Source organism: Mercenaria mercenaria, chromosome 13 (assembly GCF_021730395.1).
Source record: "Mercenaria mercenaria strain notata chromosome 13, MADL_Memer_1, whole genome shotgun sequence".
NCBI lineage: Eukaryota > Metazoa > Mollusca > Bivalvia > Venerida > Veneridae > Mercenaria > Mercenaria mercenaria.
This window is the reverse complement of record NC_069373.1, coordinates 28,286,963-28,314,931: the sequence shown is the minus strand read 5'-3', so window position 1 is coordinate 28,314,931 and position 27,969 is coordinate 28,286,963. Positions and strand designations below refer to the sequence as shown.

General features: G+C 37.2%; 1 protein-coding gene across 4 annotated transcripts in view; it reads left to right on the top strand.

The window, feature by feature from the left end:
- Positions 1-27,969, top strand: part of LOC123530464 (dynamin-1-like protein) — an 83,935-nt gene that overhangs the window by 43,215 nt on the left and 12,751 nt on the right. For 3 of the 4 annotated variants that reach the window (XM_053521383.1, XM_053521382.1, XM_053521386.1), the window contains exons 10-13: positions 2,590-2,736; positions 15,205-15,297; positions 15,805-15,978; positions 21,302-21,511. In XM_053521383.1, the coding sequence (XP_053377358.1) occupies positions 2,590-2,736; positions 15,205-15,297; positions 15,805-15,978; positions 21,302-21,511 (624 nt within the window). The remainder of the gene's footprint in view (positions 1-2,589; positions 2,737-15,204; positions 15,298-15,804; positions 15,979-21,301; positions 21,512-27,969) is intronic. The other variant, XM_053521384.1, reaches the window with a different exon arrangement.

Here is a 27,969-nt window from a genome sequence, read left to right as displayed (position 1 = left end):
CATCAAAAACTAGGTTAGTAGGTCAAATAATAGAAAAACCTTGTTACCTCTCTAAAGGCCATATCTTTCATGGGATCTGTATGAAAGTTGGTCTGATTGTTAATCTTGATGATATCCAGGTCAAATTCTAAACTGGGTCACGTGCGATCAAAACTAGGTCAGTAGGTCTAAAAATAGAAAAACCTTGTGACCTCTCTAGAGGCCATATATTTCATGAGATCTTCATGAAAATTGATCAGAATGTTCACCTTGATGATATCTAGGTCAGGTTCGAAAGTGGGTCACGTGCCATCAAAAACTAGGTCAGTAGGTCAAATAATAGAAAAACCTTGTGACCTCTCTAGAGGCCATATTTTTCATGGGATCTGTATGAAAGTTGGTCTGAATGATCATCTTGATGATATCTAGATCAAGTTCGAAAGTGGGTCACGTGCCTTCAAAAACAGCTAGGTCAATAATAGAAATGTTACTCTAAAGCCAATTTGGATCGTAAAAGTTGGTCAATTTAGAATGTATCTGTGAGTCTGCATTCATCGTAAAAGTCAAGGTCTAAAAAAACCTTTGATCTCTGGATGCCATGACTGTTGGTTCCTAAATGTAGAATGTTCATCTTGATGATTCAGGTCAAGTTCGAAGTGGTCACGTGCCTCAAAAGTTGGTCAGTAGGTCAAAAAAAAAAACTTGTGACCTCTTGGAGGCCATACTTTAATGTCATGATCATAAAATTGGTCAGAATGTTAATACTTGATGATATCAAGGTCAAGTTTGAAATGGGTCACGTGCCATCAAAAACTAGGTCAGTAGGTCTAAATAAGAAAAACTGTGTTGACCTCTTTGATGAGAGCCATATGTTTTCATGGTACTCTGTAGAAATTGGTATAATGTCAAATATTTGATGAAAATGGTCAAGTTTGAAACTGGTCAACTGCGATCAAAACTAGGTCATAGGTCTTGAAATAGAAAAACTGTGACCTCTCAGAGCATACCTTAATGGATCTTCATGAATTGTCAGAATGTCCCTATGAACTAATAGTTGAAACTGTCACGTGAAAAACGATCATAAAAACTTGTGACCTCCTAGAGGCCATATTTATGATCGTATGAAGTTGTCTGAATTTCCTCTTGATGATATCTAGTCAAATTGAAACTGGTCAACTGCTCAAAACTAGTCAGTAGGCTAAAATTAGAAAATCTTTGACCTGTCTAGAGGCCATATTTTTCAATGGATTTTCATGAAACTGATCTGAATGTTCACCTTGATGATATCTAGGTCAGTTTCGAAACTGAGTAACATGTGTTCAAAAACTAGGCCAGTAAGTATAAAAATAGAAAAACCTTGTGACCTCTCTAGAGGCTATGTTTTTCATGAGATCTTCATGAAAATTAGTGAGAATGTTCACCTTGATGATATCTAGATAAAGTTCAAAACAGGGTCACGTACCTTCGAAAACTAGGTCAATAGGTCAAATAATAGAAAAACCTTGTGACCTCTCTAGAGACCATATTTTTCAATGGATCTTCATGAAAATTGTTCAGAAGTTTTATCTTTATAATATCTAGGTCATACTCAAAACTGGGTCATGTGGGAAGAGGTGAGCGATTCAGGACCATCATGGTCCTCTTGTTCTTTTAGGAAACAGGATACATTGACATGCATTTGACTTCGCAATACGAATGATCTTCTTAGCAATCTAAAACTCTGGTGTTTTTGGTTGTTTTTGTTTGTTTTTTTATACAACAAAAATTGTTACAATTTTCCAACTTAAAAGCAAGTTTGTTTACAATTTTCGCCATTTTAGTATGGGGAAACTACTCTCCACGCTTACTGTCTACGCTAAAGTCTAAGATTGCCATTACGTTTCGTAAAATATCAAGTTGTTTATATTTCTTTAAAACACAATAAATTTTGTATAAGTTTAATAGTATTTTGATGAAAGAAATATTAAAAAACACAAATATTATGCTACTAATTAGATATCGAGTATTACCTTTAACCGAGATCAAACTGTAAACAACAAAATTGACACAAGGTGACACGCTAATTGCCGATAATTACTGTCCAATTGATCTAACAAAAAGAGGATCACACCTTTGGTTATCAGTTTTAATGGAGAAGCTCATGTCATTTTGTAGTTCTTTTGGAGAAGTCACGCTAAACTTAGCAATCACGTGTTTCTCAAAAATCGGGTATCTTCGGCGATTATCGTCTAAAAATAGCATGTTTTGGAAGAAACATGGCCGCTGAAAGGGGTCAGATACGGCGGTCGGGAGGCAATTTTGGTGGCCGCTGGCCACGGACGGGAGGTGGCCGCTAAATAAAGTGATGAAATAGAGGAAAATCCGTCGGGGGCGTTATAAAATGACCACTGAATGGAGGTGACCGCTGATCGGAGGTGACCGTTAGTACAGGTCAGACTGTATATATTTATAACCATAAAAATGCATTGAATCTTTAAAATAAACAGAAGTGAAAAATTTTATTGGAAGTCATTGCTAGGTGATTCTTGAGATAAATATACTCACTGTGTAGATAATATAACAAAATCATATATATTGTGTTTGATAATGAAGAACTGACCACTGTTTCAGGGACCAAGGCCGGCCTTATTTGTACCAGATATATCGTTTGAGTTGCTAGTGAAGCGACAGATAAAAAGATTAGAGGAACCAAGTTTACGATGTGTGGAATTAGTTCATGAAGAAATGCAGAGAATTATTCAACATTGCGGAACACAGGTTTGAACTATTTTAGTTTTTATACGCCCATCTCTGAAAGAGTGGGGCATATTATGTGAACACCCGTGGCGGGCGGGTGGTCGGCGTCCAAAAGCATGTCTGCTCTCTAAGTCGAACAGTTTCCATCCGATCTTCACCAAACTTGCTGACAATGTTTGTGGGCATAATATCTCGACCAAGTTCGAAAACTACCCAAATCGGCCTAGGCACTCTTGGATTATGGCCCTTGAATTACCTGAAAAACTGCGAATTTAGCAGTGTCCGCCCTCTTAAGTCAAACAGTTTTCATCTGATCTTCACCAAACTTGGTGACACTGTTTTTGGGCACAGTATCTCAGCCAAGTTTGATAACCACCCCAATCGCCCCAGGCGCTCTTGGATTATGGCCCTTGACATAACTGAATATTTAGACGGGCATATTTTGTGACAGTGTGGCTCTCTTGTTTCTACTACAGCTCCTACATGGTTTGGTTTAACAAAATTCCGTCCGTCTTTCCGTCCGTCCGTCCGTCCGGAGCCATATCTAGGAAATGGTTGGGAATATTTATTTAAAACTTCATATACATGTTCACCACTATGAGTTTTTGTGGCCCATCAAGTTTTAGTCAGATTGCCCAAGTAACACCAGAGTAATGGCCCTTAGAAGTTTCCAGTGTTAACTGTATAGGGTACTATAAATATGGCAGTTTCTGCATCATAACTTTTGATATATTTGACCTAGATCTATGAAACTTAAACAGAATTTAGATCACCATAATGTGGTTATGTACACACAATTTCGTTTGGATTTATTAGCTCACCTGTCACATAGTGACAAGGTGAGCTTTTGTGATCACCCGTCGTCAGTCTGTCCGTCCGTCCGTCAACAATTTCTTGTCTGCACGATAGTGGTTTCATTTATGATTTTATTTTAACCAAACTTGCACACAACTTGTATCACCATAAGATCTCGGTTCCTTTCTTGAACTGGCCAGATCCCATTATGGGTTCCAGAGTTATGGCCCCTGAAAGGGCCAAAATAAGCTATTTTGACCTTGTCTGCACAATAGCAGCTTTATTTATGATTTGATTTTTACCAAACTGGCACTCAACTTGTATCACCATAAGATCTTGATTCCTTTCTTGAACTGGTCAGATTTCATTAAGGGTTCCAGAGTTATGGCCCCTGAAAGGGCCAAAATTAGCTATTTTTACCTTGTCTGCACAATAGCAGCTTCATTTATGATTTTATTTTGACCAAACTTGCACACAACTTGTATCACCATAAGATCTCGGTTCTTTTCTTGAACTGGCCAGATCCCATTATGGGTTCCAGAGTTATGGCCCCTGAAAGGGCCAAAATTAGCTATTTTGACCTTGTCTGCACAATAGCAGCTTTATTTATGATTTGATTTTTACCAAACTGGCACTCAACTTGTATCACCATAAGATCTTGATTCCTTTCTTGAACTGGTCAGATTACATTAAGGGTTCCAGAGTTATGGCCCCTGAAAGGGCCAAAATTAGCTATTTTTACCTTGTCTGCACAATAGCAGCTTCATTTATGATTTTATTTTGACCAAACTTGCACACAACTTGTATCACCATAAGATCTTGGTTCCTTTCTTGAACTGGCGAGATTCCTTTATGGGTTCCAGAGTGATGGCCGCTGAAAGAGCCAGAATTAGCTATTTTGACCTTGTCTGCACAATAGCAGCTTCATTTATGATTTGAATTTAATCAAACTTGCACAAAACTTGTGTCACCATTAGGTCTTGGTTCTTTTGTCAAACCGGCCAGATCCCATAATGGGTTGCAGAGTTATGGCCCCTAAAAGGGCCAAAATTGGCTATTTTGACCTTGTCTGCACAATAGCAGCTTCATTTATGATTTGATTTTAACCAAACTTGCACACAACTTGTATCACCACAAGATCTTGCTTCCTTTCTTGAACTGGCCAGATTCAATCATGGGTTCCAGAGTTATGGCCCCTTAAAGGTCCAAAATTGGCTATTTTGGTTTTTGCAGCCATATAGAGACTTCATTTATGGTTTTATTTGATACAAACTTCCAAAATATCTTCAACAACAATAAATCTTGAATTCCATGACAAATCAGATCCAATCGTAGGTTCCAGAGTTATTTTATATCTGATTACCTCCCCTGATTGTAATCAAAATGGATTTATATCAGTTAGTACTTATAGGACTTATTTGAAATTTCATAATTATCATTAGTTGGACTGAGCCAATCAGGGTAGATAACTATGGACTGATTTTATGTCAAATTACCTCCATTTATTTCAAATTAAAATGGGTGTATCTCCATAACTAATGAAGATACTGATCGGAAATTTCATTTATGTCAACAGATTTATTTGGCAGATCCTTCTTTTGTTCACTTACAATAATTTTTTTTTTTGATTACTTCCCTTTTACGTTACTATAAATAGCTTATTTTTCAAACAAACTTCATATACATGTCACCACTGTGAGGTTATGGGGCCCATTAAGTTTCAGACAGATTGCCCAAGTAACATCAGAGTTATGGCCCTTAGAAGTTTCTAGTGTTAACTATATAGGGTACTATAGATATGGCAATTTCTGCATCATAACTTTTGATATATTTGACCTTGAACTATGAAACTTTAACAGAATTTAGAGCACTATAATGTGGTTGTGCACACACAATTTCATACGGATTTCTTTTGTAACTTCAGAGTTATTGCCCTTTAATTGTCTAAAAATCCACATATTTGTACATAACAAACTTACCATTTGGCAAAATTTCATTAAATTTTTTTCATTTCTGTGAACATTTATTATAAACATGTGAAGTTGCGCACCCACACTTGGTCACCCACTTGCCTTGGTCACACCCCCCCCCCCCCCCCCCCCCCCCCCCCCCCCCCCCCCCCCCCCCCCCCCAAAAAAAAAAAATTGTTTTTCATTTCTTATTTTAGATTTTTTTTTCAAACCATTCAAGATTATTTATCAACATGCAAGTTCAGGGTTCCCACGGTCAGGTAAAAGTCAGGGGAAAAAGTCTTTTGATCAACTCTTGTTAGTAAAGATCAAAACTAGTTTTCAAAGTGTTTATGGAAGTCTAGCGTTTAATAAGTTTGAATAGTTATTAGTGGTGGATTTTGTTAAAAGTAAAAGACTATTTTAATAAAATTCTTTGCAGCATCTTAATTTTTCCCTGTAATATTTTAGAATTCAGCTAACAGAGAAAGAGTTATTGAAAAGATGCAAACAAAGGCGGAGGTTCACTTTTGCACCAAAATGGCCAAAAAAAAAAAGTCTCTAAATTTAGTAAAGAACATGTTTTCTTTCATCAAGTTGTATTGTTTTATCAAACTGCACAAAATATTTTACAATAAATTCATAATAGAAGAAAATATCGGACATAACTGAAAATAATTTTAACATTATGGGTATGGGAAACCTTCAGTTTTTAATCGAATTTTTAAACATATCAGAAATTTTCGTTATGAGCACAACAATTACTGTCGACCACAATAAAAAAATGACCATAAATTCTGTGAAATAAGCTGGACCAATGGTCAAAATATTTTTCTGGTCCTTGAGTGTGCTTACTACTAAAAACATTCCCATATGACCTAAATATGGTAAAAAGTGATCGTTTTTCCAAAATTCTGCAATTTCAGCAATACTCAGTGACATGTTGTGAACAAAATAATAAATTTATTTATAAAACTAAATTCCTTGCAGTAGATAAACATTCTGGCAGTTACTGCTGGAAAAGTAAATCAGCATGATAAAAATGTGTAAAGTAAGATTTGTTTAGTCATTTAATACTGATATGTTGAGGCATTTAAGCTGAATACTATCTGTTGTATTGAATTTTCAACTTTTGAAAATAAACAGGCATTTCTGCTTTTAATGATTCTATGTCAGATCTTTAATCATTATTTGTAGAATGCCAATTCGATTACTGTAATGTAAAAAGAAACACGCAACTTCTAAATATATTGCAACATACATATGCTATTAAGTCTACAAGTAGACTACCCCTATTACTTATGTGAAAAATGCCATTTTCTACACAAAAAAAACTGTATGAATAAATGCAAATTTTCATAGACTGTTGTACATTTGTCTGAACAGACACAGTAGAAAAAGTAGTCTTTTAGTGAATAGTATGGACCTTTCTTGTTGTCTGTTACATCACACTAAAATGATATAGTGATCTGTTAAACTGGAACAAACTTTCTTTACACCCTTTAGTTATCAGTATAACCAGAAACATGGTAAGGGTTGGCTGATGGGGAGAATTGAGGCCACATTTATCAATAGATGACCAGGTAAGCGGAAGTTTTGGTCAGGGAAAATTGGAGTTTGGTCAGTGAAAAGTCAGGGAATTTTATTTTCTCTGCTTTGTGGGAACCCTGAAGTTGTACCATTCCCCCACCTCACTCCTCCACCCAGTTATGCCCACCACTGATCATGCATCCTCAGTAGTTGTGCATGATGCATGTTAGGTTCTTTCAGATTATTTTTTTTAGCTCACCTGTCACAAAGTGACAAGGTGAGCTTTTGTGATCGTGCAGCGTCCGTCGTCCGTCCGTGCGTAAACTTTACCTTGTGACATCTCTAGAGGTCACATTTTTCATGGGATCTTTATGAAAATGGGTCAGAATGTTCATCTTGGTAAATTCTAGGTTAAGTTCGAAACTGGGTCACGTGCCGTCAAAAACTAGGTCAGTAGGTCTAAAAATAGAAAAACCTTGTGACCTCTCTAGAGGCCATAATTTTCAATGGACCTTCATGAAAATTGGTCAGAATGTTCACCTTGATGATATCTAGGTCAAGTTCGAAACTGGGTCACGTGCCTTCAAAAACCAGGTCAGTAGGTCTTAAAATAGAAAAACCTTGTGACCTCTCTAGAGGCCATATATTTCACAAGATCTTCATGAAAATTGGTCAGAACGTTCACCTTGATGATATCTAGGCCAAGTTCGAAACTGGGTCACGTGCCATCAAAAACTAGGTCAGTAGGTCAAATAATAGAAAAACGTTGTGACCTCTCTAGGCCATATTTTCATGATCTTATGAAATTGGTCGAATGTTCACTTGATGATATCTAGTCAAGTTCGAAACTGGGTCACATGCCGTCAAAAACTAGGTCAGTAGGTCAAAAATAGAAAAACTTGTGACCTCTCTGAGGCCATATTTTCATGAATCTTATGAAAATTGGTCTGAATGTTCACCTTATGATATCTAAGTCAAGTTCAAAGTGGGTCACATGCCTTCAAAAACTAGGTCAATAGGTCAAATAATAGAAAAACCTTGTGACCTCTCTAGAGGCCATATTTTCATGGATCTGCATGAAAGTTGGTCTGAATGTTCATCTTCATGATATCTAGGTCAAGTTCCAAAGTGGGTCAGGTGCCATCAAAAACTAGGTCAATAGGTCAAATAATAGAAAAACCTTGTGACCTCTCTAAAGGCCATATTTTTCAATGGATCTTCATGAAATTGGTCGAATGTTCATCTTGATGATATCTAGGTCAAGTTCAAACAGGGTCAGTGCGGTCAAAAACTAGGTCAGTAGGTCTAAAAATGAAAAAACCTTGTGACCTCTCTAGAGGCCATATTTGTGAATGGATCTCATAAAATTGGTCAGAATGTTATCTTGATGATATCTTGGTCAGTTCAAAGTGGGTCACTGCATCAAAAAGTAGGTCAGTAGGTCAAATAATGAAAAAACGTTGTGACCTCTCTAGAGGCCATATTTTTTCCATGGGATCTGTATGAAAGTTGGTCTGAATGTTTATCTTGATGATATCTAGGTCAGGTTTGAAACTGGGTCAACTGCGATCAAAAACTAGGTCAGTAGGTCTTGAAATAGAAAAACCTTGTGACCTCTCTAGAGGCCATACCTTGTATGGATCTTCATGAAAATGGTCAGAGTTCACTTGAATATATCTAGTCAAGTTTGAACTGGGTCACAGCCATTAAAAAACTAGTCATAGGTCAAATATATAAACCTAGTACCTCTCTGGAGCATTTTTAGCCACTCTCAGATGGTGGCTATTAAAATACTCTGGTCGTGTCCGCCGTCCGTCCGTGTTCCATTAAAATTTCTCGTTATCCATATTTCAGAAATACTGGGGATTTTGACAAACTTTGTCAAATGATGTATTTGGACCCATTGTGTCCCGAAGAATATCAGATGGTTCAACAATTTATAGTGAGTTTGCCTTGGTCATATTCTATCAATTTACATAGATTATATAGGGAAAAACTTTGAAAAACCTTCTTGTCCAAAACCACAGAGCCTAGGGCTTTGATATTTGGTATGAAGCATTATCTAGTGGTCTTCACAAGATGTTCAAATTATTCTCTGGGTCAAATATGGCCCCGCCCTGGGGGTCAATGGTTTAATAGACTTATATAGGAAAAACTTTGAAAACTCTTGCCAAAACCACAGGGCCTAGGCTTTGATATTTGTATGTACATCATCTAGTGGTCTTTAACTAAGATCGTTCAAATTATACCCCTAGGGTCAAATATGGCCCCCCCTGGGTCATGGTTACATAGACTTATATAAGGAAAACTTTGAAAATCTTCTTGCCAACCACAAGCTAGGGCTTGATACTTTAAATGTAGCATCAATCTAGTGGTTTCTACCAAGTTTGTTCAAATTATCCCCTAGGGCATAGCCCGCCGTGGTAATGGTTCTAGACTTTTATAGGAAACGCTTTTAAATTTCTGTGCATACTACACATTCAAATTTGGACCACATGTATATTTTGAGTGGCAAGATGAACTGACATGATTTGACCTTGATTTTGACCTAGTGACCTACTTTCACATTTCTGAGCTACAACCTTCAAATTTGGACCAATGCATAGTTTTGTGCACTTGAAAAAAACTTTGACCTTGATTTTGACCTAGTGACCTACTTTCACATTTTTGAAGGTACAGGTATCAAATTTGGACCATATGCATAGTTCCGTGTTTCAAAATGAAATTTGACATTGATTTTGACCTAGTGACCTACTTCACTTTGAAGTACGTCTTCATTGACACATGCAGTTTGTTTCGAATTAATTGACTATTTGACCCGTGACTACTTCATTCTCACACAGCTTCAAATTTGACCATGTGGTTTTACCAACACTTTACTTACATGACCTAGTGACCTACTTTCACATTTTTGAAGGTACAAGCTTCAAATTTGGACCACATGCATAGTTCTGTATTCTGAAATAAAACTTGACCTTGATTTTGACCTAGTGACCTACTTTCACATTTCTCAAGCTACAGCCTTCAAATTTGGACCACATGCATATTTTTGTGTACGGAAATGAACTTTGACCTTAAGATTGACCTAGTGACCTACTTTCACATTTCTGTAGCTACAGGCCTCAAATTTAGACCACTTTTATAGGATTGTGTACCGAAACAAACTTTGACCTTGACATTGACCTAGTGACCTACTTTCACATTTTTGAAGGTACAGGCTTCAGATTTGGACCACATGCATAGATTTGTGTTCTGAAGTGAAATTTGACCCTTGATTTTGACCTAGTGACCTACTTACACATTTCTCAAGCTAAGCCTTCAAATTCGGACCACTTGCATAGTTTTGTGTACCGAATTAAACTTTGACCTTAAGATTGATCTAGTGACCTACTTTCACATTTCTCGAGCTACAGCTTTCGAATTTGGACCACATGCACAGTGTTGTGTACGGAAATGAAATTTGACCTTGAGCTAGTCAGTAAGTCTTGAAATTTGGAACACTCAAAAATGGCACTTGGTGGGCGCCAAGATCACTCTGTGATCTCTTGTTTTCAATGGATCTTCAAATTGGTCAGAATTTTTATCTTGATAATATCTAGGTCAAGTTCAAAACTGGGTCACATGAGCTCAAAAACTAGGTCACTATGTCAAATAATAGAAAAAACGACGTCATACTCAAAACTGGATCATGTGGGAAGAGGTGAGCGATTCAGGACCATCATGGTCCTCTTGTTTTCAGAGTTATGGGACTTTGTTTTTTGTTACTATGCTATATACATAGACCCAATCTTGTGCGCACCAACTCTCCTCATCCCCTTGACACAATTTAAAAAAAAAAGGTAAAGGTAAAGGTAAGCTTTATTTAACGTCGCGTATAATCCAACATATAACATGAGCTACAAAGCTCTTGTGCGACAAACTATGTATCCAGTAACAGATACTTACCTGTGCTATTAATGAATCTTCACACAAGTGTTCAGTAACAACAGTAGTTGTGCATGGTGCATGTTAGGTTCTTTCAGAAAAAAAAATTGCAGAGTTGCGGGACTTTTGATTTTTGTTACTATACTATATACATACAGTCTGCATATGCAATCTTGTGCGCACCAACTCTCCTCATCCCTGTGACACAATTTAATGAAACTTCACAAAAGTGATCAGTAACAACAGTAGTTGTGCATGATGCATGTTAGGTTCTTTCAGAAAAAAAATTTGCAGAGTTACGGGACTTTGTTTTTTATATATACATAGACACAATCTTGTGCGCACCAACTCTCATCATCCCCTTGACACAATTTAATGAAACTTCATACAAGTGATCAGTAACAACAGTAGTTGTGCATAGTGCACATTAGGTTCTTTCAGAAATTTTTTTTGCAGAGTTACGGGACTTTGATTTTTGTTACTCTACTATATACCATATGAGGAAGCCATCAACTGGCTTAAGGAAGGTCGGTGTTTCTGCCCAAGTCTACCAAAAGCTAGAATTTAGAAAGTCACCAAATGACCTATTACACTTTTGTCAGTGTAATGTTAAACCCACAAAAACAAAACAAACAGAGCAGTTTTTAAAACATGTATGCCCCACTGGGCTGTCTCATTTCCAGTCCCATGATCACTGTGACCTTTACCTTTGACCTACTAACCCCCAAAACAGTAGGGGTCATCAGCTTCATGAGCCCAATCTTGCTATGAAGCTTGAAGGTTAAAGGTCAGTAATTCAAATCCTTCTTTGTTTCATATAAAAAACAACAACTTAAGGTCGTCTTTACGTATCTTTAGAGAACATCACTTTTTCCTACACCTATTTTTCATGAAAGTTCTATCACAAATTTCCGAAAAAATGAAAAGAAAATAGGGGGTTATGTAGTTCCTAGTGAAATGCCAGTCAGTTGCGGTCTGCTACCCTAAAAATGGCAAATATTTACTCTCATCCGCGCAATAAACACCTACTTCTGGTTTCGATCTGCAAAACTTGCCATGTGGGGTGTACGAACATGAAAACCATCTCATTTCATGCAGAATGTATTCTAGTAGTGAAAAACGGTGATTAAAGCACTCGTTCTACACGAATTTGCGCAAAAAATGGGAAAATTAGGATCTGTTTATTATGGACTTCTTTCGACTACACCACGGAAGCACATTTTCGACCGAATTACTGACCTTATTCCTATAACAGGGCTCACGCTGTCAGTCGCCATTATCGCCATTTGCGATTATTTTATTTAAATGGCGAAATTTTTTCATTTTGGCAACAGGAACTGGCGATTATTTTATTTAATAGCTGCACAAAATAATCATGCCAAGTGAGACAGTAACCCACGGTCTGCTAGTGTAGAAAATCAATAGCGCGGACTGTTTATTACCTCATGTATTCCAAACACGTGTCAACTATGCCGATAACATTGCCCAAGGCAGTAGGATGCAGACGACAATTAAAGCGATTATAATCGGAAGTTAATCTTACTTATCTAGCTATCAATCAGACTGAACTGGCAGGCTACTTTTTTGGAACATTTTAAAACGCCAAAACAAATTTTCTTCAACTCTATATTCGGCAGACGACAATCAAACCAATTTGTATTGCAGTTTCCTGATGAAAAATAAATTGTCATCTATAGTTACCGCTAATTTAAATACCTTTAAAAACATATTATAAACTTACCTAACTGTCGACAATTTCAAAATATCTTTAATCAGGATCTAGGTTAGATCTATATGTGTTAAATCTAAAATGAAATTGTTCGAAGAGAAAAAAATCTTTCTTTTTTTCTCGAATTTTCAGAATTTGTAAAGTACGTGAATTTGTTGAAATATCACAGGCCAGATATTTTAATAGCTTTTTTTTAACAAGACAATTCTGGCATAATAAATGTTTGTTTTGCACATTAATTAAAAAATTATTGGAAAACCCAGTCCTGTTTCTATTTTTAGAAACATGGCCAATACGGGCAAACTTAAAAAAATCAACAAATAAATTTGCTTGCATACTGTAATAAGAGTAAGTAGAAACATTCTAAAACACTTAAAAATTAGTATATTTATTGAATAAAGCATCTAAAACTTGTTGACAAAAAGCTGTAATTCAATAGTGTGCACAGATGTCAAATGTCACATATTTTCGCGTCCTGATTGTTTTGTACTTTTCGAGCAATTTAAGTGCAGTTATGGTCAAAAGAATCATGAAAACACTTTTGTATAAAGAAAAAGTAGAAACATGAATGATACTCAAAGACTTGGTAAACTTCCCATTGTATGCAACTGTGTCCATATTGTGTGTGCATGAATGGCCCGTCAATGGGGCTAATTGAGCCATTGTCCAGTCCATAATGTCAGTCAATATCAACCATTTCAGCTGCCTTACATAAACTAAATATGTGTCCTGTAAATGCCTTCAAAATCAATCAGAATATAGCATTTTAAACTGTTATAGTGGGATCCCACCACCAATATTAGGAGGTAATTTCCCTGAATCCCTGATTCCCACACCCCTGTTGGGGCCTACTACTTTTTAAAGCAATTAAGAAAATATATATGTTAAAATTTATCATTTTTATTTTTATAAAAAATACACGCAAAGATCCGCATCAATTTTGGCTATTAATTTTTCATAGGTTAAAAAGTTGGCTATTATTTCTTTGAGGCCAGTGTGAGCCCTGCTATAAGAAATGTTTCTTATCAAATTTCACACCATTTTCATCTCTATTTTTATTGTATATTTTGGTAAATGTTTCACTTGTTTGCATTATTTTTCACTGGGATTCTGAAATATCATTCATTCCGTCATGAATAAAACCCAGAAGGATGCATTTTATGCATTTTCTGACATTCTGTAGACAAAATATTGGCTTTTTAATCGCAGAAATCGCTGCTGAAATAGGCGCATCTACTCAAAATATGGTCAAAATTCAAAAATTTTCAAATTTCATCATTATTTTGCACTGGAAACACCCTTTTATATCATATACAATCGATTTATAACTATTAAGACTAATTGCGGTGTGTTTCGAGAAAAGTCTTATTTCAGCTCTTATAGGTTAAACGTCGGTAATTCAAATCCTTCTTTGTTTCATATAAAAAACGACAACTTAAGGTCGTCTTTACGTATCTTTAGAGAACATCACTTTTTCCTACACCTATTTTTTATGAAAGTTCTATCACAAATTACCGAAAAAATGAAAAGAAAATAGGGGGTTATGTAGTTCCTAGTGAAATGCCAGTCAGTTGCGGTCTGCTACCCTAAAAATGGCAAATATTTACACTCGTCCGCGCAATAAACACCTACTTCTGGTTTCGATCTGCAAAACTTGCCATGTGGGGTGTATGAACATGAAAACCGTCTCATTTCATGCAGAATATATTCTAGTAGTGAAAAACGGTGATTAAAGCACTCGTTCTACACGAATTTGCGCAAAAAATGGGAAAATTAGGATCTGTTTATTATGGACTTCTTTCGACTACACCACGGAAGCACATTTTCAACCAAATTACTGACCTTATTCCTGAAGATACTGAGTCAAGTGGTTCTCAAGTTATTGAACTGAAACGGTTTTCAAGGTTCTGGCCTCTGTGACCTTAACTTTTGACTTACTGACCCCCCCCCAAAAAAAAAAAAATAGGGGTCTTCTACTTCATTAAGCCCAATCATGCTTTCAAGTTCAAAGGTCTTTGGTCAAGTGATTCTGAAGTTACTGTGTAGAATTGTTGTCAATGTTCAGATTCCTGGTACCTTTACCTTCAACCTATTGAACCCAGAAACCTTCGGGGTCATCTGCTTCATACACCCAATTATGCTTTCAAGATCGAAGGTTCTGGGATGAGTGGTTCTCAAGTTATTGAGTGGAAAACCGTTTTCAAGGTTCAGGCCCTTGTGACCTTGACCTTTGCCATAGTGACCGCAAAAACAATAGGGGCCATCTACTTCATAAGCCCAGCCATGCTACCAGGTTTGATGGTTCTTGGTCAAATGTTTCTCAAGCTAACTAAGGGTGGAAACTGTTTCAAGGTTCATTCTGCTGATTTTAAATGTTCTGGGTTAAGTGGTTCTCAGATTATTGGGTGGAAACTGTCCACTCTACCTACAGACTGACCAACCAACCAACCGAGGCGACCAATAGGTGAAAAGCTGTATAACCCCACTTCCTTGGATGTGGGCATAATTATCAAAGTTAAGACTGTAGGTAGTAAGGAAGGACAATGTTGATTATAATTTCAGCAGGAGATGTTGCGGTTCCCTAGACTTCATGACAAGATACTAGATGTTGTTACACATTTACTGCGAAGAAGACTACCTCCCACAAATAGTATGGTATGTACACCAGTTCTTCTACATTCAAGGAAACACTCATGATCTTGTGAAACAAAGTCCCTGTTGACAGGCTGTTTCAGGGTGTACAGTGGACGTGCATTCTTGTAATATTGTTATACCCCCATAAACGAAGTTTAGGAAAGGGTATACTGGAGTCACATGTTGATGCATCCTTGTTTTTTGTGATAACTCTGAAATGATTGATGGCTTGAGTTCGTTTTAAGTACACAGGTATGTGATCATAAGATACAGGTCAAGGATGATTTTGGATACAATCAACTAATTTTTTGCCTGAACGTGTAATTAAAAAAACAGTTATTTAAAGAAAATGGAGTTCTTTTTATGCAGCTCGTCTTTTATAGGAAGTGTTATAGGGGAATTATTTAGTTCTTGAAGGCCGGCACTTTTAGTTTAATTCTGATTGCATACACATTCATTAATTTTGTTCTTCTAAACCTTTTTAAAATGATATAGCTGGCACTTGACTATTCTGATCTGATTTTACAGGTAGAAAATATAGTTGGTATAGAGTTAGCATACATTAACACTAAGCACCCAGACTTCCATGAAGCACAGATGGTGCATAAAGCAGTTACCAATGACACAGATGGTATGAGACAGTTACAGAAAGAGATGCAACATAAAGTACACATGCAGCAAATTGAGGAAAAGGAAAACAGGGTATAGTGAAGTCATTTATCTAGATGCTATTTGGCAAACAAACATTCTAATTTAAATTAGAGCTTACCTTGCTCAAGTGGCATGAGAAAAAGAAGAGGAAACTTAAACTGAGGCTCTCTGAAAACACTGGTAATGGAGGATACTGTTTTAGAGGTGTATTTGCTAGAGAAACAAAGGGAACTTTGAGTAGAATGCCAGTGTATAAGTTATGAACTCATTTGCAGAATATACACTTCCATTTATGTGAAATGAGGCAATTTGTATGCTGTATTTTCAAATTTTAAAAATGAGAGGACATTTTCCAGGAAATACTTGATTTTGCTTTGAGGTACTTACTTGTTAGAGGTGTAAGTCACAGATGTTTGACAGAAGGACAAACAAATTGAACCTGTTGTACAAACAGTAAAGGTTTCAGTGGTGTGGGATTCCCAATATTTTTTTCACTTGTCCATGGACAAGTGAGGCTTAAATATCCACTTGCCCACAGTTGAAAGTTCACACATCCTGATTTTTATGCGCCCGTTTAAAAAACGGGACGTACTATGGGAACGCCCCTGGTGGGCGGATTGGCGGGCGGGTGGCGTCCACAGACTTTGTCCGGAGCATATCTTCTTCATGCATGGAGGGATTTTGATGAAACTTGGCACAGTTGTTCACCATCATGAGACGGAGTGTCATGCGCAAGAACCAGGTCCCTAGGTCTAAGGTCAAGGTCACACTTTGAGGTCAAAGGTCAAATTCAAGAATGACTTTGTCCGGAGCATATCTTCTTCATGCATGGAGGGATTTTGATGAAACTTGGTACAGTTGTTCACCATCTTGAGATGGAGTGTCATGTGCAAGAACCAGGTCCCTAGGTCTAAGGTCAAGGTCACACTAAGAGATCAAAGGTCAAATTCAAGAATGACTTTGTCTGGAGCATATCTTCTTCATGCATGGAGGGATTTTGATTTAACTTGGCACAATTGTTCACCATCATGAGACGGAGAGTCATGCATAAGAACCAGGTCCCTAGGTGTAAGGTCAAGGTCACACTTAGAGGTCAAAGGATACAAGAATGAAAACTTTGTCCGGAGCATTTCTTCTTCATGCATGGGGGGATTTTGATATAACTTGGCACAAATGTTCACCACCACGAGATGGAGTGTCTCACGCAAGAACCAGGTCCCTAGGTCTAAGGTCAAGGTCACACTTAGAGGCCAAAGGTCAGATACAAGAATGACTGTGTGAAGCATTTCTTCTTCATACATGGAGGGATTTTGATGTAACTTAGCACAATTGTACACCATCATGAGACGAAGTTTCATGCACAGGTCCCTTCTTTAGAATTACTTCCCTTTGTTGTTACTATAAATAGCTTGTATTGTAATTTTTTCATTACTAGTCATAGGGAAAAATCAAGACCACTTTTCTGTAGTACTGTGTGTTTTGACCTATCTCTACCTGGTAAGGATTTTTGTGTGGACTTACAATTTTGGAGGGGGGGGGGGGATTTTTTTTTTTTTTTTTTTTTTTTTTTTAAGATTAACTTCCCTTAGTTGTTACTATAAATAACTTATATTGTAACTTTTTTATAATTGACCGTAGGGAAAAACCAAGACTACTTTTCTGTGGTACAACATAGATGTTACTTTCAAATTTTAGGTGTATTTTAAGGTATCTCTACCTGGTAAGGAGTTTTTATGTGGATTTAGAAAAACAAAAGAATTACAATAATTACTACCACAAAATTAGAATTCCATTTGCAAATACAGGTGCTAGTGTAAAGAAATTTACTGTGACGGGCGTATATTGTGACATTCTGGCACTCTTGTTGACGTTAAAAGCTGCATGAAACTGCTATTTTTAGCCCACCATCTGATGATGGTGGGCTATTCAAATCGCTCTGCGTCCGTGGTCCGTCGTCCTTCCGTCCATCCAGGCTAACAAATTGGTACTTGAGTGTTTAGCAGGTTAGGGTTTGGACTCTATGTGTATATGACGGTGACTTTAAAAAGTGTCCAAAAGTGGGTTTATTTGACTAATTTTGGGGTTTATGTGGCTAAAATTTAACATTGTAAAGTCACTTAAGTATCATACCGCGAGTGCTTCCGTACAATTTCTCGTTATCGCATCTCCTCAGAAACTACATGGGGATTTTGACCAAACTTTGTCAGAATGATGTATTGGTACTCTAGTTGTGTCCCCCTGAAAATCAGACTGGTTCAACAATTTTTGAGTGAGTTATGGGCCTTTGTTTATTTTTATAATTTACATAGATTTATATAGGGAAAAGCTTTAAAAATCTCCTTGTTCAAAACAACAGGGCCTAGGGCTTTGATATTTGGTATGAAGCATCATCTAGTGGTCCTCTACCAAGATTATTCAGATTATTTCCCTGGGGTCAAGTATGGCCCCACCCCGGGGTCACATGGTTTATATAGACTTGTATAGGGAAAAACATTGAAAAACCTCTTGTCCAAAACCACAGGGCCCAGGGCTTTGATATTTTGTATGTGACATCATCTAGTGGTCTTCTGCTAAGATTGTTCAAATTATCCCCCTAGGGTCAAATATGGCCCCGCCCTGGAGGTCACATGGTTTACATAGACTTATATAGGGGAAAACTTGGAAAATCTTCTTGTCCAAACCACAAAGCCTAAGGCTTTGATATTTGTAATGTAGCATCATCTAGTGGTTCTCTACCAAGTTTGTTCAAAGTATCCCCCTACAGTCACATATGGCCCCGCCCTGGGGGTCACATTGTTCATATAGACTTATATAGGGTAAAAGCTTTTAAAATCTTCTTGTCAATAACCTACAACATTTAAATTTGGACCTTATGTATGGTTTAGAGTGGCAAGATGAACCTTGACGTGAGTTGACCTTGATTTTGACCTAGTGACCTACTTTCACATTTCTGTAGCTACAGCTTTCAAATTTGGACCACAGGCATAGTTTTGTGCACTGAAAAAAACTTATACCTTGACATTGACCTAGTGACCTACTTTCACATTTTTGAAGGTACAGGCTTCAAGTTTGGACCACATGCATAGTTTCGTGTTCCGAAATGAAATTTGACCTTGATTTTGACCTAGTGACCTACTTTCACATTTCATAAGCTACAGCCTTCAAATTTGGACCACATGCATAGTTTTGTGTACCAAAACAAACCTTGACCTTGACATTGACCTAGTGACCTACTTTCACATTTTTGAAGGTACAGGCTTCAAATTTGGACCATATGCATAGTTGTGTTCCGAAATAAAATTTGACCTTGATTTTGACCTAGTGACCTACTTTCACATTTCTCAAGCTACAACCTTCAAATTTGGACCACTTGCATAGTTTCTTGTACCAAAATGAACTTTGACCTTAAGATTGACCTAGTGACCTACTTTCACATTTCTGTAGCTACAGGCTTCAAATTTAGACCACATGCATAGGATTGTGTACCAAAACAAACTTTGACCTTGACATTGACTTAGTGACCTACTTCCACGTTTTTGAAGGTACAGGCGTCAAATTTGGACCACATGCATAGATTTGTGTTCTGAAATGAAATTTAACCTTGATTTTGACCTAGTGACCTACTTTCACATTTCTCAAGCTAAGCCTTCAAATTTGGACCACTTGCATAGTTTTGTGTACCGAAATAAACTTTGACCTTAAGATTGACCTAGTGACCTACTTTCAAATTTCTCAAACTACAGCCTTCAAACTTGATGCACATGCATAGTTTTGTGTACAAAGAACTTTGTCTTTGAAATTGATCTAGTGACCTACTTTCACATTTCTCAAGCTACAGCTTTCAAATTTGGACCACATGGGTAGACCACATTCACAGTGTTGTGTACGGAAATGAAATTTGACCTTGAGCTAGTCAATAAGTCTTGAAATTTGGAACACTCAAAAATGGCACATTGGTGGGCGCCAAGATCACTCTGTGATCTCTTGTTGACAATGATCTACAGGTAGTAACACAAGCAAACATACAGTGTGTATTACTGTAACTGTGACAAAAAATAAGCTATCAACACTTTCGCCTATATACAAGGCTGAAGTCGTGTCCGTGAGGCTGGGGAACATTCAACAGATACAGCATAACAAAATGTCATGCTCGATTTGTTGCTTGTACAAGCCAGCTGAATTCAGAAAATCAAGATTCTTGAAAAGTTCTGTCTCGTTTTGAAACGTACTTGTGAATTCTTTGTGCATTTGACTTTTGTTTTTGCTTGACTGGTGACTCCCATTTTTTGTCGAGCCCACTTGCAGAAGGGAAGACATAGTTGTCCAGATGACTGTTCGGTGTATGTGCATACGTCTGTCTGGATTTGTCTGTCCGGACCATAACTTTGACATGCATGGAGCAATCTCGTTTATATTTGGCATTAATGTTAACCTCAGTGAGACGGAGTGTCGTGCGCAAACCACAGGTTCCTATCTCAAAGGTCAAGGTCACACTTGGAGGTCAAAGTTAAATTCAGTATTGACTTTGTCTGGAGCATTTCTTTTTCATGCATAAGGGGTTTTGATGTAACTTGGCACAAATGTTCACAACCATGTGACGGAGTGTCATTTGCAAGAACCAGGACCCTAAGTCTAAGGTCAAGGTACACTTAGAGGTCAAAGGTCAGATACAAGAATGACTTTGTCCGGAGCATTTCTTTTTCATGCATGGAGGGATTTTGATGTAACTTGGCACAATTGTTCACCATCATGAGATGGAGTGTCATGTGCAAAAACCTAGAATTACTTCCCTTTGCTGTTATAACTTATATTGTAACTTTTTGCAATCATTTTTTATTTGGCATAAATGTTTGCCTCAATGAGACAGGGTGTCATGTGCAACTCCTAGTCCTTTTGACAGCTGGCGGGCTCGACATGTTGCCCGTGGGCATCTAGTTTTTATCAGCAGCAGAAGTTCTAACAACAGATTTGTCAAAAACTTTGCAAGAATTGTTCATGTTTCTGGTTTCTGTTCATCGAGTTACTGTGTGCAGATATAAGTGAGACCGAGACCATGAGCTAATCAGAATGTGGAAAGTGATGCTAAATTTAGACGCAAGTTTATGATTTTTCCAAACTGCAGAAATCGGAAAGCTTTCTGAGGGTTTAACATTAATTATTTTATCACCTCTTCTAACTTGAAACAGCTGTGTTAACTAAATTATTCTTCCTTTTTCTCAATTTATACCTGAAAATGTATGCTTGTCCAAGGACAAATGGAATGAAAATATGCACTTGTCCGCCGTCAAAATATCCTGAATCTGACAAATGAGACATAGGAATTCTACACCCCAGGGTTACATTTATAATACAGAAATGTTTGTTTCCTTTGCAGGCACCTTCACCATCAAGAGACCCCAGTACTGGAGGAAACTGGAAAATTTCAAACTTGTTACGCAATAATCGTATGGAACCAGGAGGATCAGGGGATAGCTTAGTAGTACCACCAGGGTCTGAGCCACAGTCCCAACCCAGCAGTAACCCCAGTAGTGCTACTGCCTCACCAGCCCATGCTAGAAAAGGAATTAATCTTCTTCCAGAGGTGGTAAGGGGCATATTATTCATTTCCATTATTTACTGATGCCCACTCCATGCCCCCCCCCCCCCTCTTCAAAGAAGAGGTGGCTATATTGTTTTACTTTGGCTCTGTGAGTCGATAGTTGATTTGGTTTCCTATCAATAACTAGAGAATGCTTAGTCTGACAATGGTCAAACTTGATAGGATGACTGCCTGGGATCTTAGTTTCTGCTCAATAACTACAGAAAGCTCTGGCTTACAGGCATTAAACTTGTAAGGTTACTTGTAGTCAGTAAATAACCCCTATTTTTCAGATCAGTATTCCAAAGGTCGAGGTAACAAGAATGATTTCTGCTCAATAGCCTTAAATACTTGGACCTATAGTTCTTAAACTTAGGATGATAGTATGTGACCATTTGATGAATCCTATTGTTTTCTGGGAGAGAAGGCCAAGGACACCGTCACCTTCCAACTGAAAACAATTTCTGCCCAGTAACTAAAGATCGCTTTAGCCTGCAGTTGTCAAATTTTGTAGGATGTTTGCATGTGGTCATTAGATGAACCCTGTTGTTTAGGTGGTCAGTAGTTCAAATTTCATGGTTCCAGGAACCCTTTGGCTTACATCTCTCAAACTTCATAGGATGATTGCCAGTGGTCAGTAGATGGCACCTATTTTATCAGGGGTCAGGTGTTTAAAGGTCAAGGTCACAATGATCGTGGGGTTGAAAATGGGACATGCCATCATAGGGGTGGGTTGGTTAAGAAACAGTATATCCCAAACAGTGATAAAATCAGTATTTAGATCTCCGATGTGAAGGAATTGAATGAGTCACTAGGGTGCAACTTGAGTGACATGATAATACACATCAGAAAAACATTGATTTTAGTCATTTGACTCTACGCCATGATAATACACATCAGAAAAACATTGAATTTAGTCATTTGACTCTACGACATGATAATACACATCAGAAAAACATTGATTTTAGTCATTTGACTCTACGTCATGATAATACACATCAGAAAAACATTGAATTTAGTCATTTGACTCTACGTCATGATAATTGTGACATACAGTGAATTTGTTGCATAATAACACAGTTTTGTCTTCTTTGTTTTCTTGGAAAGTCGGGGCCTCCGTGGCCGAGTGGTTAAGGTCGCTGACTTCAAATCACTTGCCCCTCATCGATGTGGGTTCGAGCATCACTCAGGGCGTTGATTTCTTCATGTGAGGAAGCCATCCAGTTTGCTTATGGCAGGTCAGTGGTTCTACCCAGGTGCCCGCTCGTGATGAAATAATGCACGGAGGGGCACCTGAGGTCTTCCTCCACCATCAAGGCTGGAAAGTCACCGTATTACCTATGATTGTGTTGGTGCAATGTTAAACCCAACAAAATAAGATAAATTCTTGGAAAGTCAGTCTAAATTAAGTTATGATTGAAAATTCCAGTAGATGCTAAAACAGTGTCTTGTAATTCTCCTTCCCTCTGTTACTTTTGTCCGAGAACCAGTAATGACACATCTTGTTTTGTTTGGACAACCAAATAAGAGATATTTTAGAAGTTATTATTATTATTATACCAGATTTATATAATGCCCTTTTCATGATAAACACGTCAAAGGTGCTTTACATATAGCAAATGCAGCCACACAGGGCGTGAAATTCATCCACTACTAGTACAGACACAGAGCAATCTGACCAGAGTGACAGAGTGAGATAAAGCCTCCAGAAGAAATCCTTTTTAGCTCGACTATTCAAAGAATAGGTAGAGCTATTGGACTCACCCATGCGTCGGTGTCGGCATTGGTGTTGGCGTCCCAATTTGGTTAAGTTTTTCTATGTAAGCTGGTATCTCAGTAACCACTTATTCACTGTGATAAACTGGCTTACAATGCACAGGTTCCATAACTCTATTTTGCTTTTTTACAAAAGTCTGCCCCTTTTTCAACTTGGAAATTTTTGGTTAAGGTTTTATATGTAAGCTGGTATCTCAGTACCCACTAATGGTAATGGATTAAAACTATACACACTTGTTCACTGTGATGATCTGATATGCAGTGCACAGGTTCCATAACACTACTTTGCATTTTTACAAAATTATGCCCCTTTTTTTGACTTAGCGGTTTTCGGTTAAGTTTTTAGCTCACCAGTCACAAAGTGACAAGGTGAGCTTTTGTGATCATGCAGCGTCTTTCGTCCGTCCGTCCATTTGTAAACTTTTGCTTGTGACCACTCTAGAGGTCACATTTTTCATGAGATCTTTATGAAAGTTTGTCAGAATGTTTATCTTGACGATATCTAGGTCAAGTTCAAACTGGGTCACATGCGATCTAAAACTAGGTCAGTAGGTCTGAAGAAAGAAAACCTTGTGACCTCCCTAGAGGCCATATTTTTCAATGGATATTCATGAAAATTGATGAGAATGTTAACCTTGATGATATCTACTTCAGGTTCGAAACTGGGTCACGTGCGGTCAAAAACTAGGTCAGTAAGTCTAAAAGTAGAGAAACATTGTAACCTCTCTAGAGGCCAAATTTTTCATGAGATCTTCATGAAAATTGGTGAGAATGTTCACCTTGATAATATCTAGGTCAAGTTCAAAACTTGGTCACGTGCCTTCATAAACTAGGTCAGTAGGTCTAAAAGTAGAAAAACCTTGTGACCTCCCTAGAGGCCATATTTTTCATTGGATCTTCATGAAAATTAGTGAGAATGTTCATCTTGATGATATCTAGGTCAAGTTTGAAACTGGGTCACATGCCTTTAAAAAGTAGGTCAGTAGGTCTAAAAATAGGAAAACTTTGTGACCTCTCTAGAGACCATATTTTTCAATGGATCTTCATGAAAATTGGTCAGAATTTTTATCTTGATGATATCTATGTCAGGTTCAAAACTGGGTCACATGAGCTCAAAAACTAGGTCACTATGTCAAATATTAGAAAAATGATGTCATACTCAGTTCAAAACTGGGTCATGTGGGGACAGGTGAGCGATTCAGGACCATCATGGTCCTCTTGTTGTATGTAAGCTGGTATCTTAGTACATACTAATGGGAATGGATTGAAACTTAACACAGTTGTCCATTGTCATGAGCTGATATGCATTTTACAGGTTCCATAACCCTGTTTTAGGCTATGTACCAATAAAAGAAATTGTTTTTTGTTTCATATAAAATTCAGCTACTTCAGAACAATTTTGTTACAGTTTCTAAATTTTCACTCCGTCGTAGACCTATTTTTCAGAAGATATCCATACATTTGCTTCAAGAAAACAAAGGAAAAAGGGGTGTTGAATAGTATGCAGTGAAATGCAAGTCAACTGAAGTCAGGTACCCTCATATTGCCGCATTTCAGAAAGCGGTCCGCAGAATAAAAACCCTACTTTCGTTTTCAAGTAAACAACTCGAAAACATGGAGTATTAGCATGAAACGTGTCCTATTTTATGTAGAATTCATTCCATGAGTGAAATAATGCCCATTTGGCCCCCGATTTGCGCGCAAATGCGCGAAAAATGTAAAAAATTAGGATCTATTTATTAGGGACTTCTTTCGAGTACACCACGGAAACACATTTTGGACCGAATTACTGCATTATAACCTATAAGAAATACCTTTTTATCAAATTTCATAACATTTTCATCTCTGTTTTCAAGAAAGATGTAATACCGAACATGTTAACAAGTTTCATTGTGAAAATTTGAAATTTTTGAGAAATATAGACATTTAAGTGAGGCCACCCCCTACCCATTTTCTGGGCTAAATTTAGGCTCTATGGTCGCTTCATTGTAAATTTTGGTAAAAGTTTCACCTGTAAGCATTATTTTTCACTTTGATTCTGAAATATCATTCATTCCGTCATGAATATGACTCAAATGGATGCATTTTGTGCATTTTCACACATTCTGGAGACAAAATATTGGCCTTCTTATTGCAGAAATTGCTGCTGAAACAGGCGCATCTACTCAAAGTATGGTCAAATTTCAAACATTTTCAAATTTAATGATTATTTTGCATTGAAAACATCATTTTATAACATATACAATCGATTTATGACTATTAAGACTAATTGTGATGTGTTTCGAGAAAAGTCTTATTTCTGCTCTTATAAGAATTACCTTTATAGCTCACCTGTCACAAAGTGACAAGGTGAGCTTTTGTGATCGCGCAGCGTCCGTCCGTCCGTGCGTTTGTGCGTGCTTAAACTTCTGCTTGTGACCACTCTAGAGGTCACATTTTTCATGGGGTCTTTATGAAAATTGGTCAGAATGTTCACCTTGATGATATCTAGCTCAAGTTCGAAACTGGGTCACGTGCCCTCAAAAACTAGGTCAGTAGGTCTAAAAATAGAAAAACCTTGTGACCTCTCTAGAGGCCACATATTTCACAAGAGGTCAGAGACCACCAATTCAAAAAAGTACAAGGAACTTACTGGGAATGAGGTAAATGTATACCTGGGAATAAGGTAGCATCTGTGCGTTCTGATTGGTCAGTCATGTAAACAAACCCAAGAAATGATTATTTTTTTCAAAATGGAATATTTTTACTGCATTTACAGTATTTCATTATACATTTTGACAAAATTTGCTACATTTTATGTGTATTGAAGAAAAGTTTCATCAAATGAATTTCTCCCGCCATGACAATGATGTAAACAGGGGGTCATCTCATTCACACGAAAATTACTTAAATAAAGTATCACTATTCATATGTTTTTCGTCCGATATTTTGGTGGAACTAAGATAGTTCTTGAAAAAAATGTGATTTGATATACATGTTTCGTTTTATGGAAGGCCGTACATGCCATAATGTTATAATGGAAGTCTATGGGAAAACAATTGGTGTTCTCTACCCTAGATCTTCATGAAAATTGGTCAGAATGTTCACCTTGATGATATCTAGGTCAAGTTCGAAAGTGGGTCACATGCCATCAAAAACTAGGTCAGTAGGTCAAATAATAGAAAAACCTTGTGACCTCTCTAAAGGCCATATTTTTCATGGGATCTGTATGAAAGTTGGTCTGAATGTTCATCTTGATGATATCTAGGGCAAGTTCGAAAGTGGGTCACGTGCCGTCTAAAAATAGGTCAGTAGGTCAAATAATGAAAAAACGTTGTGACCTCTCTAGAGGCCATATTTTTCATGGGATCTGTATGAAAGTTGGTTTGAGTGTTTATCTTGATAATATATAGGTCATATTTGAAACTGGGTCAACTGCTATCAAAAACTAGGTCAGTAGGTCTTAAAGTAGAAAAACCTTGTGACCTCTCTAGAGGCCATACCCTTGAATGGATCTTCATGAAAATTGGTCAGAATGTTCACCATGATGATATGTAGGTCAAGTTTGAAACTGGGTCACGTGCCATCAAAAACTAGGTCAGTAGATCAAATAATAAAAAAACCTTGTGACCTCTCTAGAGGCCATACTTTTCATGGGATCTGTATGAAAGTTGGTCTGAATGTTCGTCTTGATGATATCTATTTCAGCTTTGAAACTGGGTCAACTGCAGTCAAAAACTAGGTCAGTAGGTCTAAAATTAGAAAAATCTTTTGACCTCTCTAGAGGCCATATTTTTCAATGGATCTTCATGAAAATTGGTCTGAATGTTCACCTTGATGATATCTAGGTCAGTTTCGAAACTAGGACACATGCTGTCAATAACTAGGCCAGTAGGTATAAAAATAGAAAAACCTTGTGACCTCTCTAGAGGCCATATTTTTCATGAGATCTTCATGAAAATTAGTGAGAATGTTCAAATTGGTCAGAATTTTTATCTTGATAATATCTAGGTCAAGTTCAAAACTTGGTCACATGAGATCAAAAACTAGGTCACTTTGTTAGATAATAGAAAAAACAACGTCATACTCAAAACTGGGTCATGTGGGAAGAGGTGAGCGATTCAGGACCATCATGGTCCTCTTGTTTTCAAATTTCATAACATTTTCATCTCTGTTTTCAAGAAAGATGTAATACTGAACATTTTAACAAGTTTCATTGTGAAAATTCGAAATTTTAGAGAAATATAGACATCTAAGTGAGGCCACCCCCTACCCATTTTCTGGGCTAAATTTAGGCTCTATGGTCGCTTCATTGTAAATTTTGGTAAAAGTTTCACCTGTATGCATTATTTTTCACTTTGATTCTGAAATATCATTCATTCCGTCATGAATATGACTCAAATGGATGCATTTTGTGCATTTTCACACATTCTGGAGACAAAATATTGGCCTTTCTATTGCAGAAATTGCTGCTGAAATAGGCGCATCTACTCAAAATATGGTCGAAATTCAAAAAAATTCAAATTTAATGATTATTTTGCATTGAAAACATCATTTTATAACATATACAATCGATTTATGACTATTAAGACTAATTGTGATGTGTTTCGAGAAAAGTCTTATTTCAGCTCTTATAGGCTATATACCAGTAAAAGAAATTATGTCTCCCCTAGGAGACATATTGTTTTTGCCCTGTCCGTCCGTCCGTC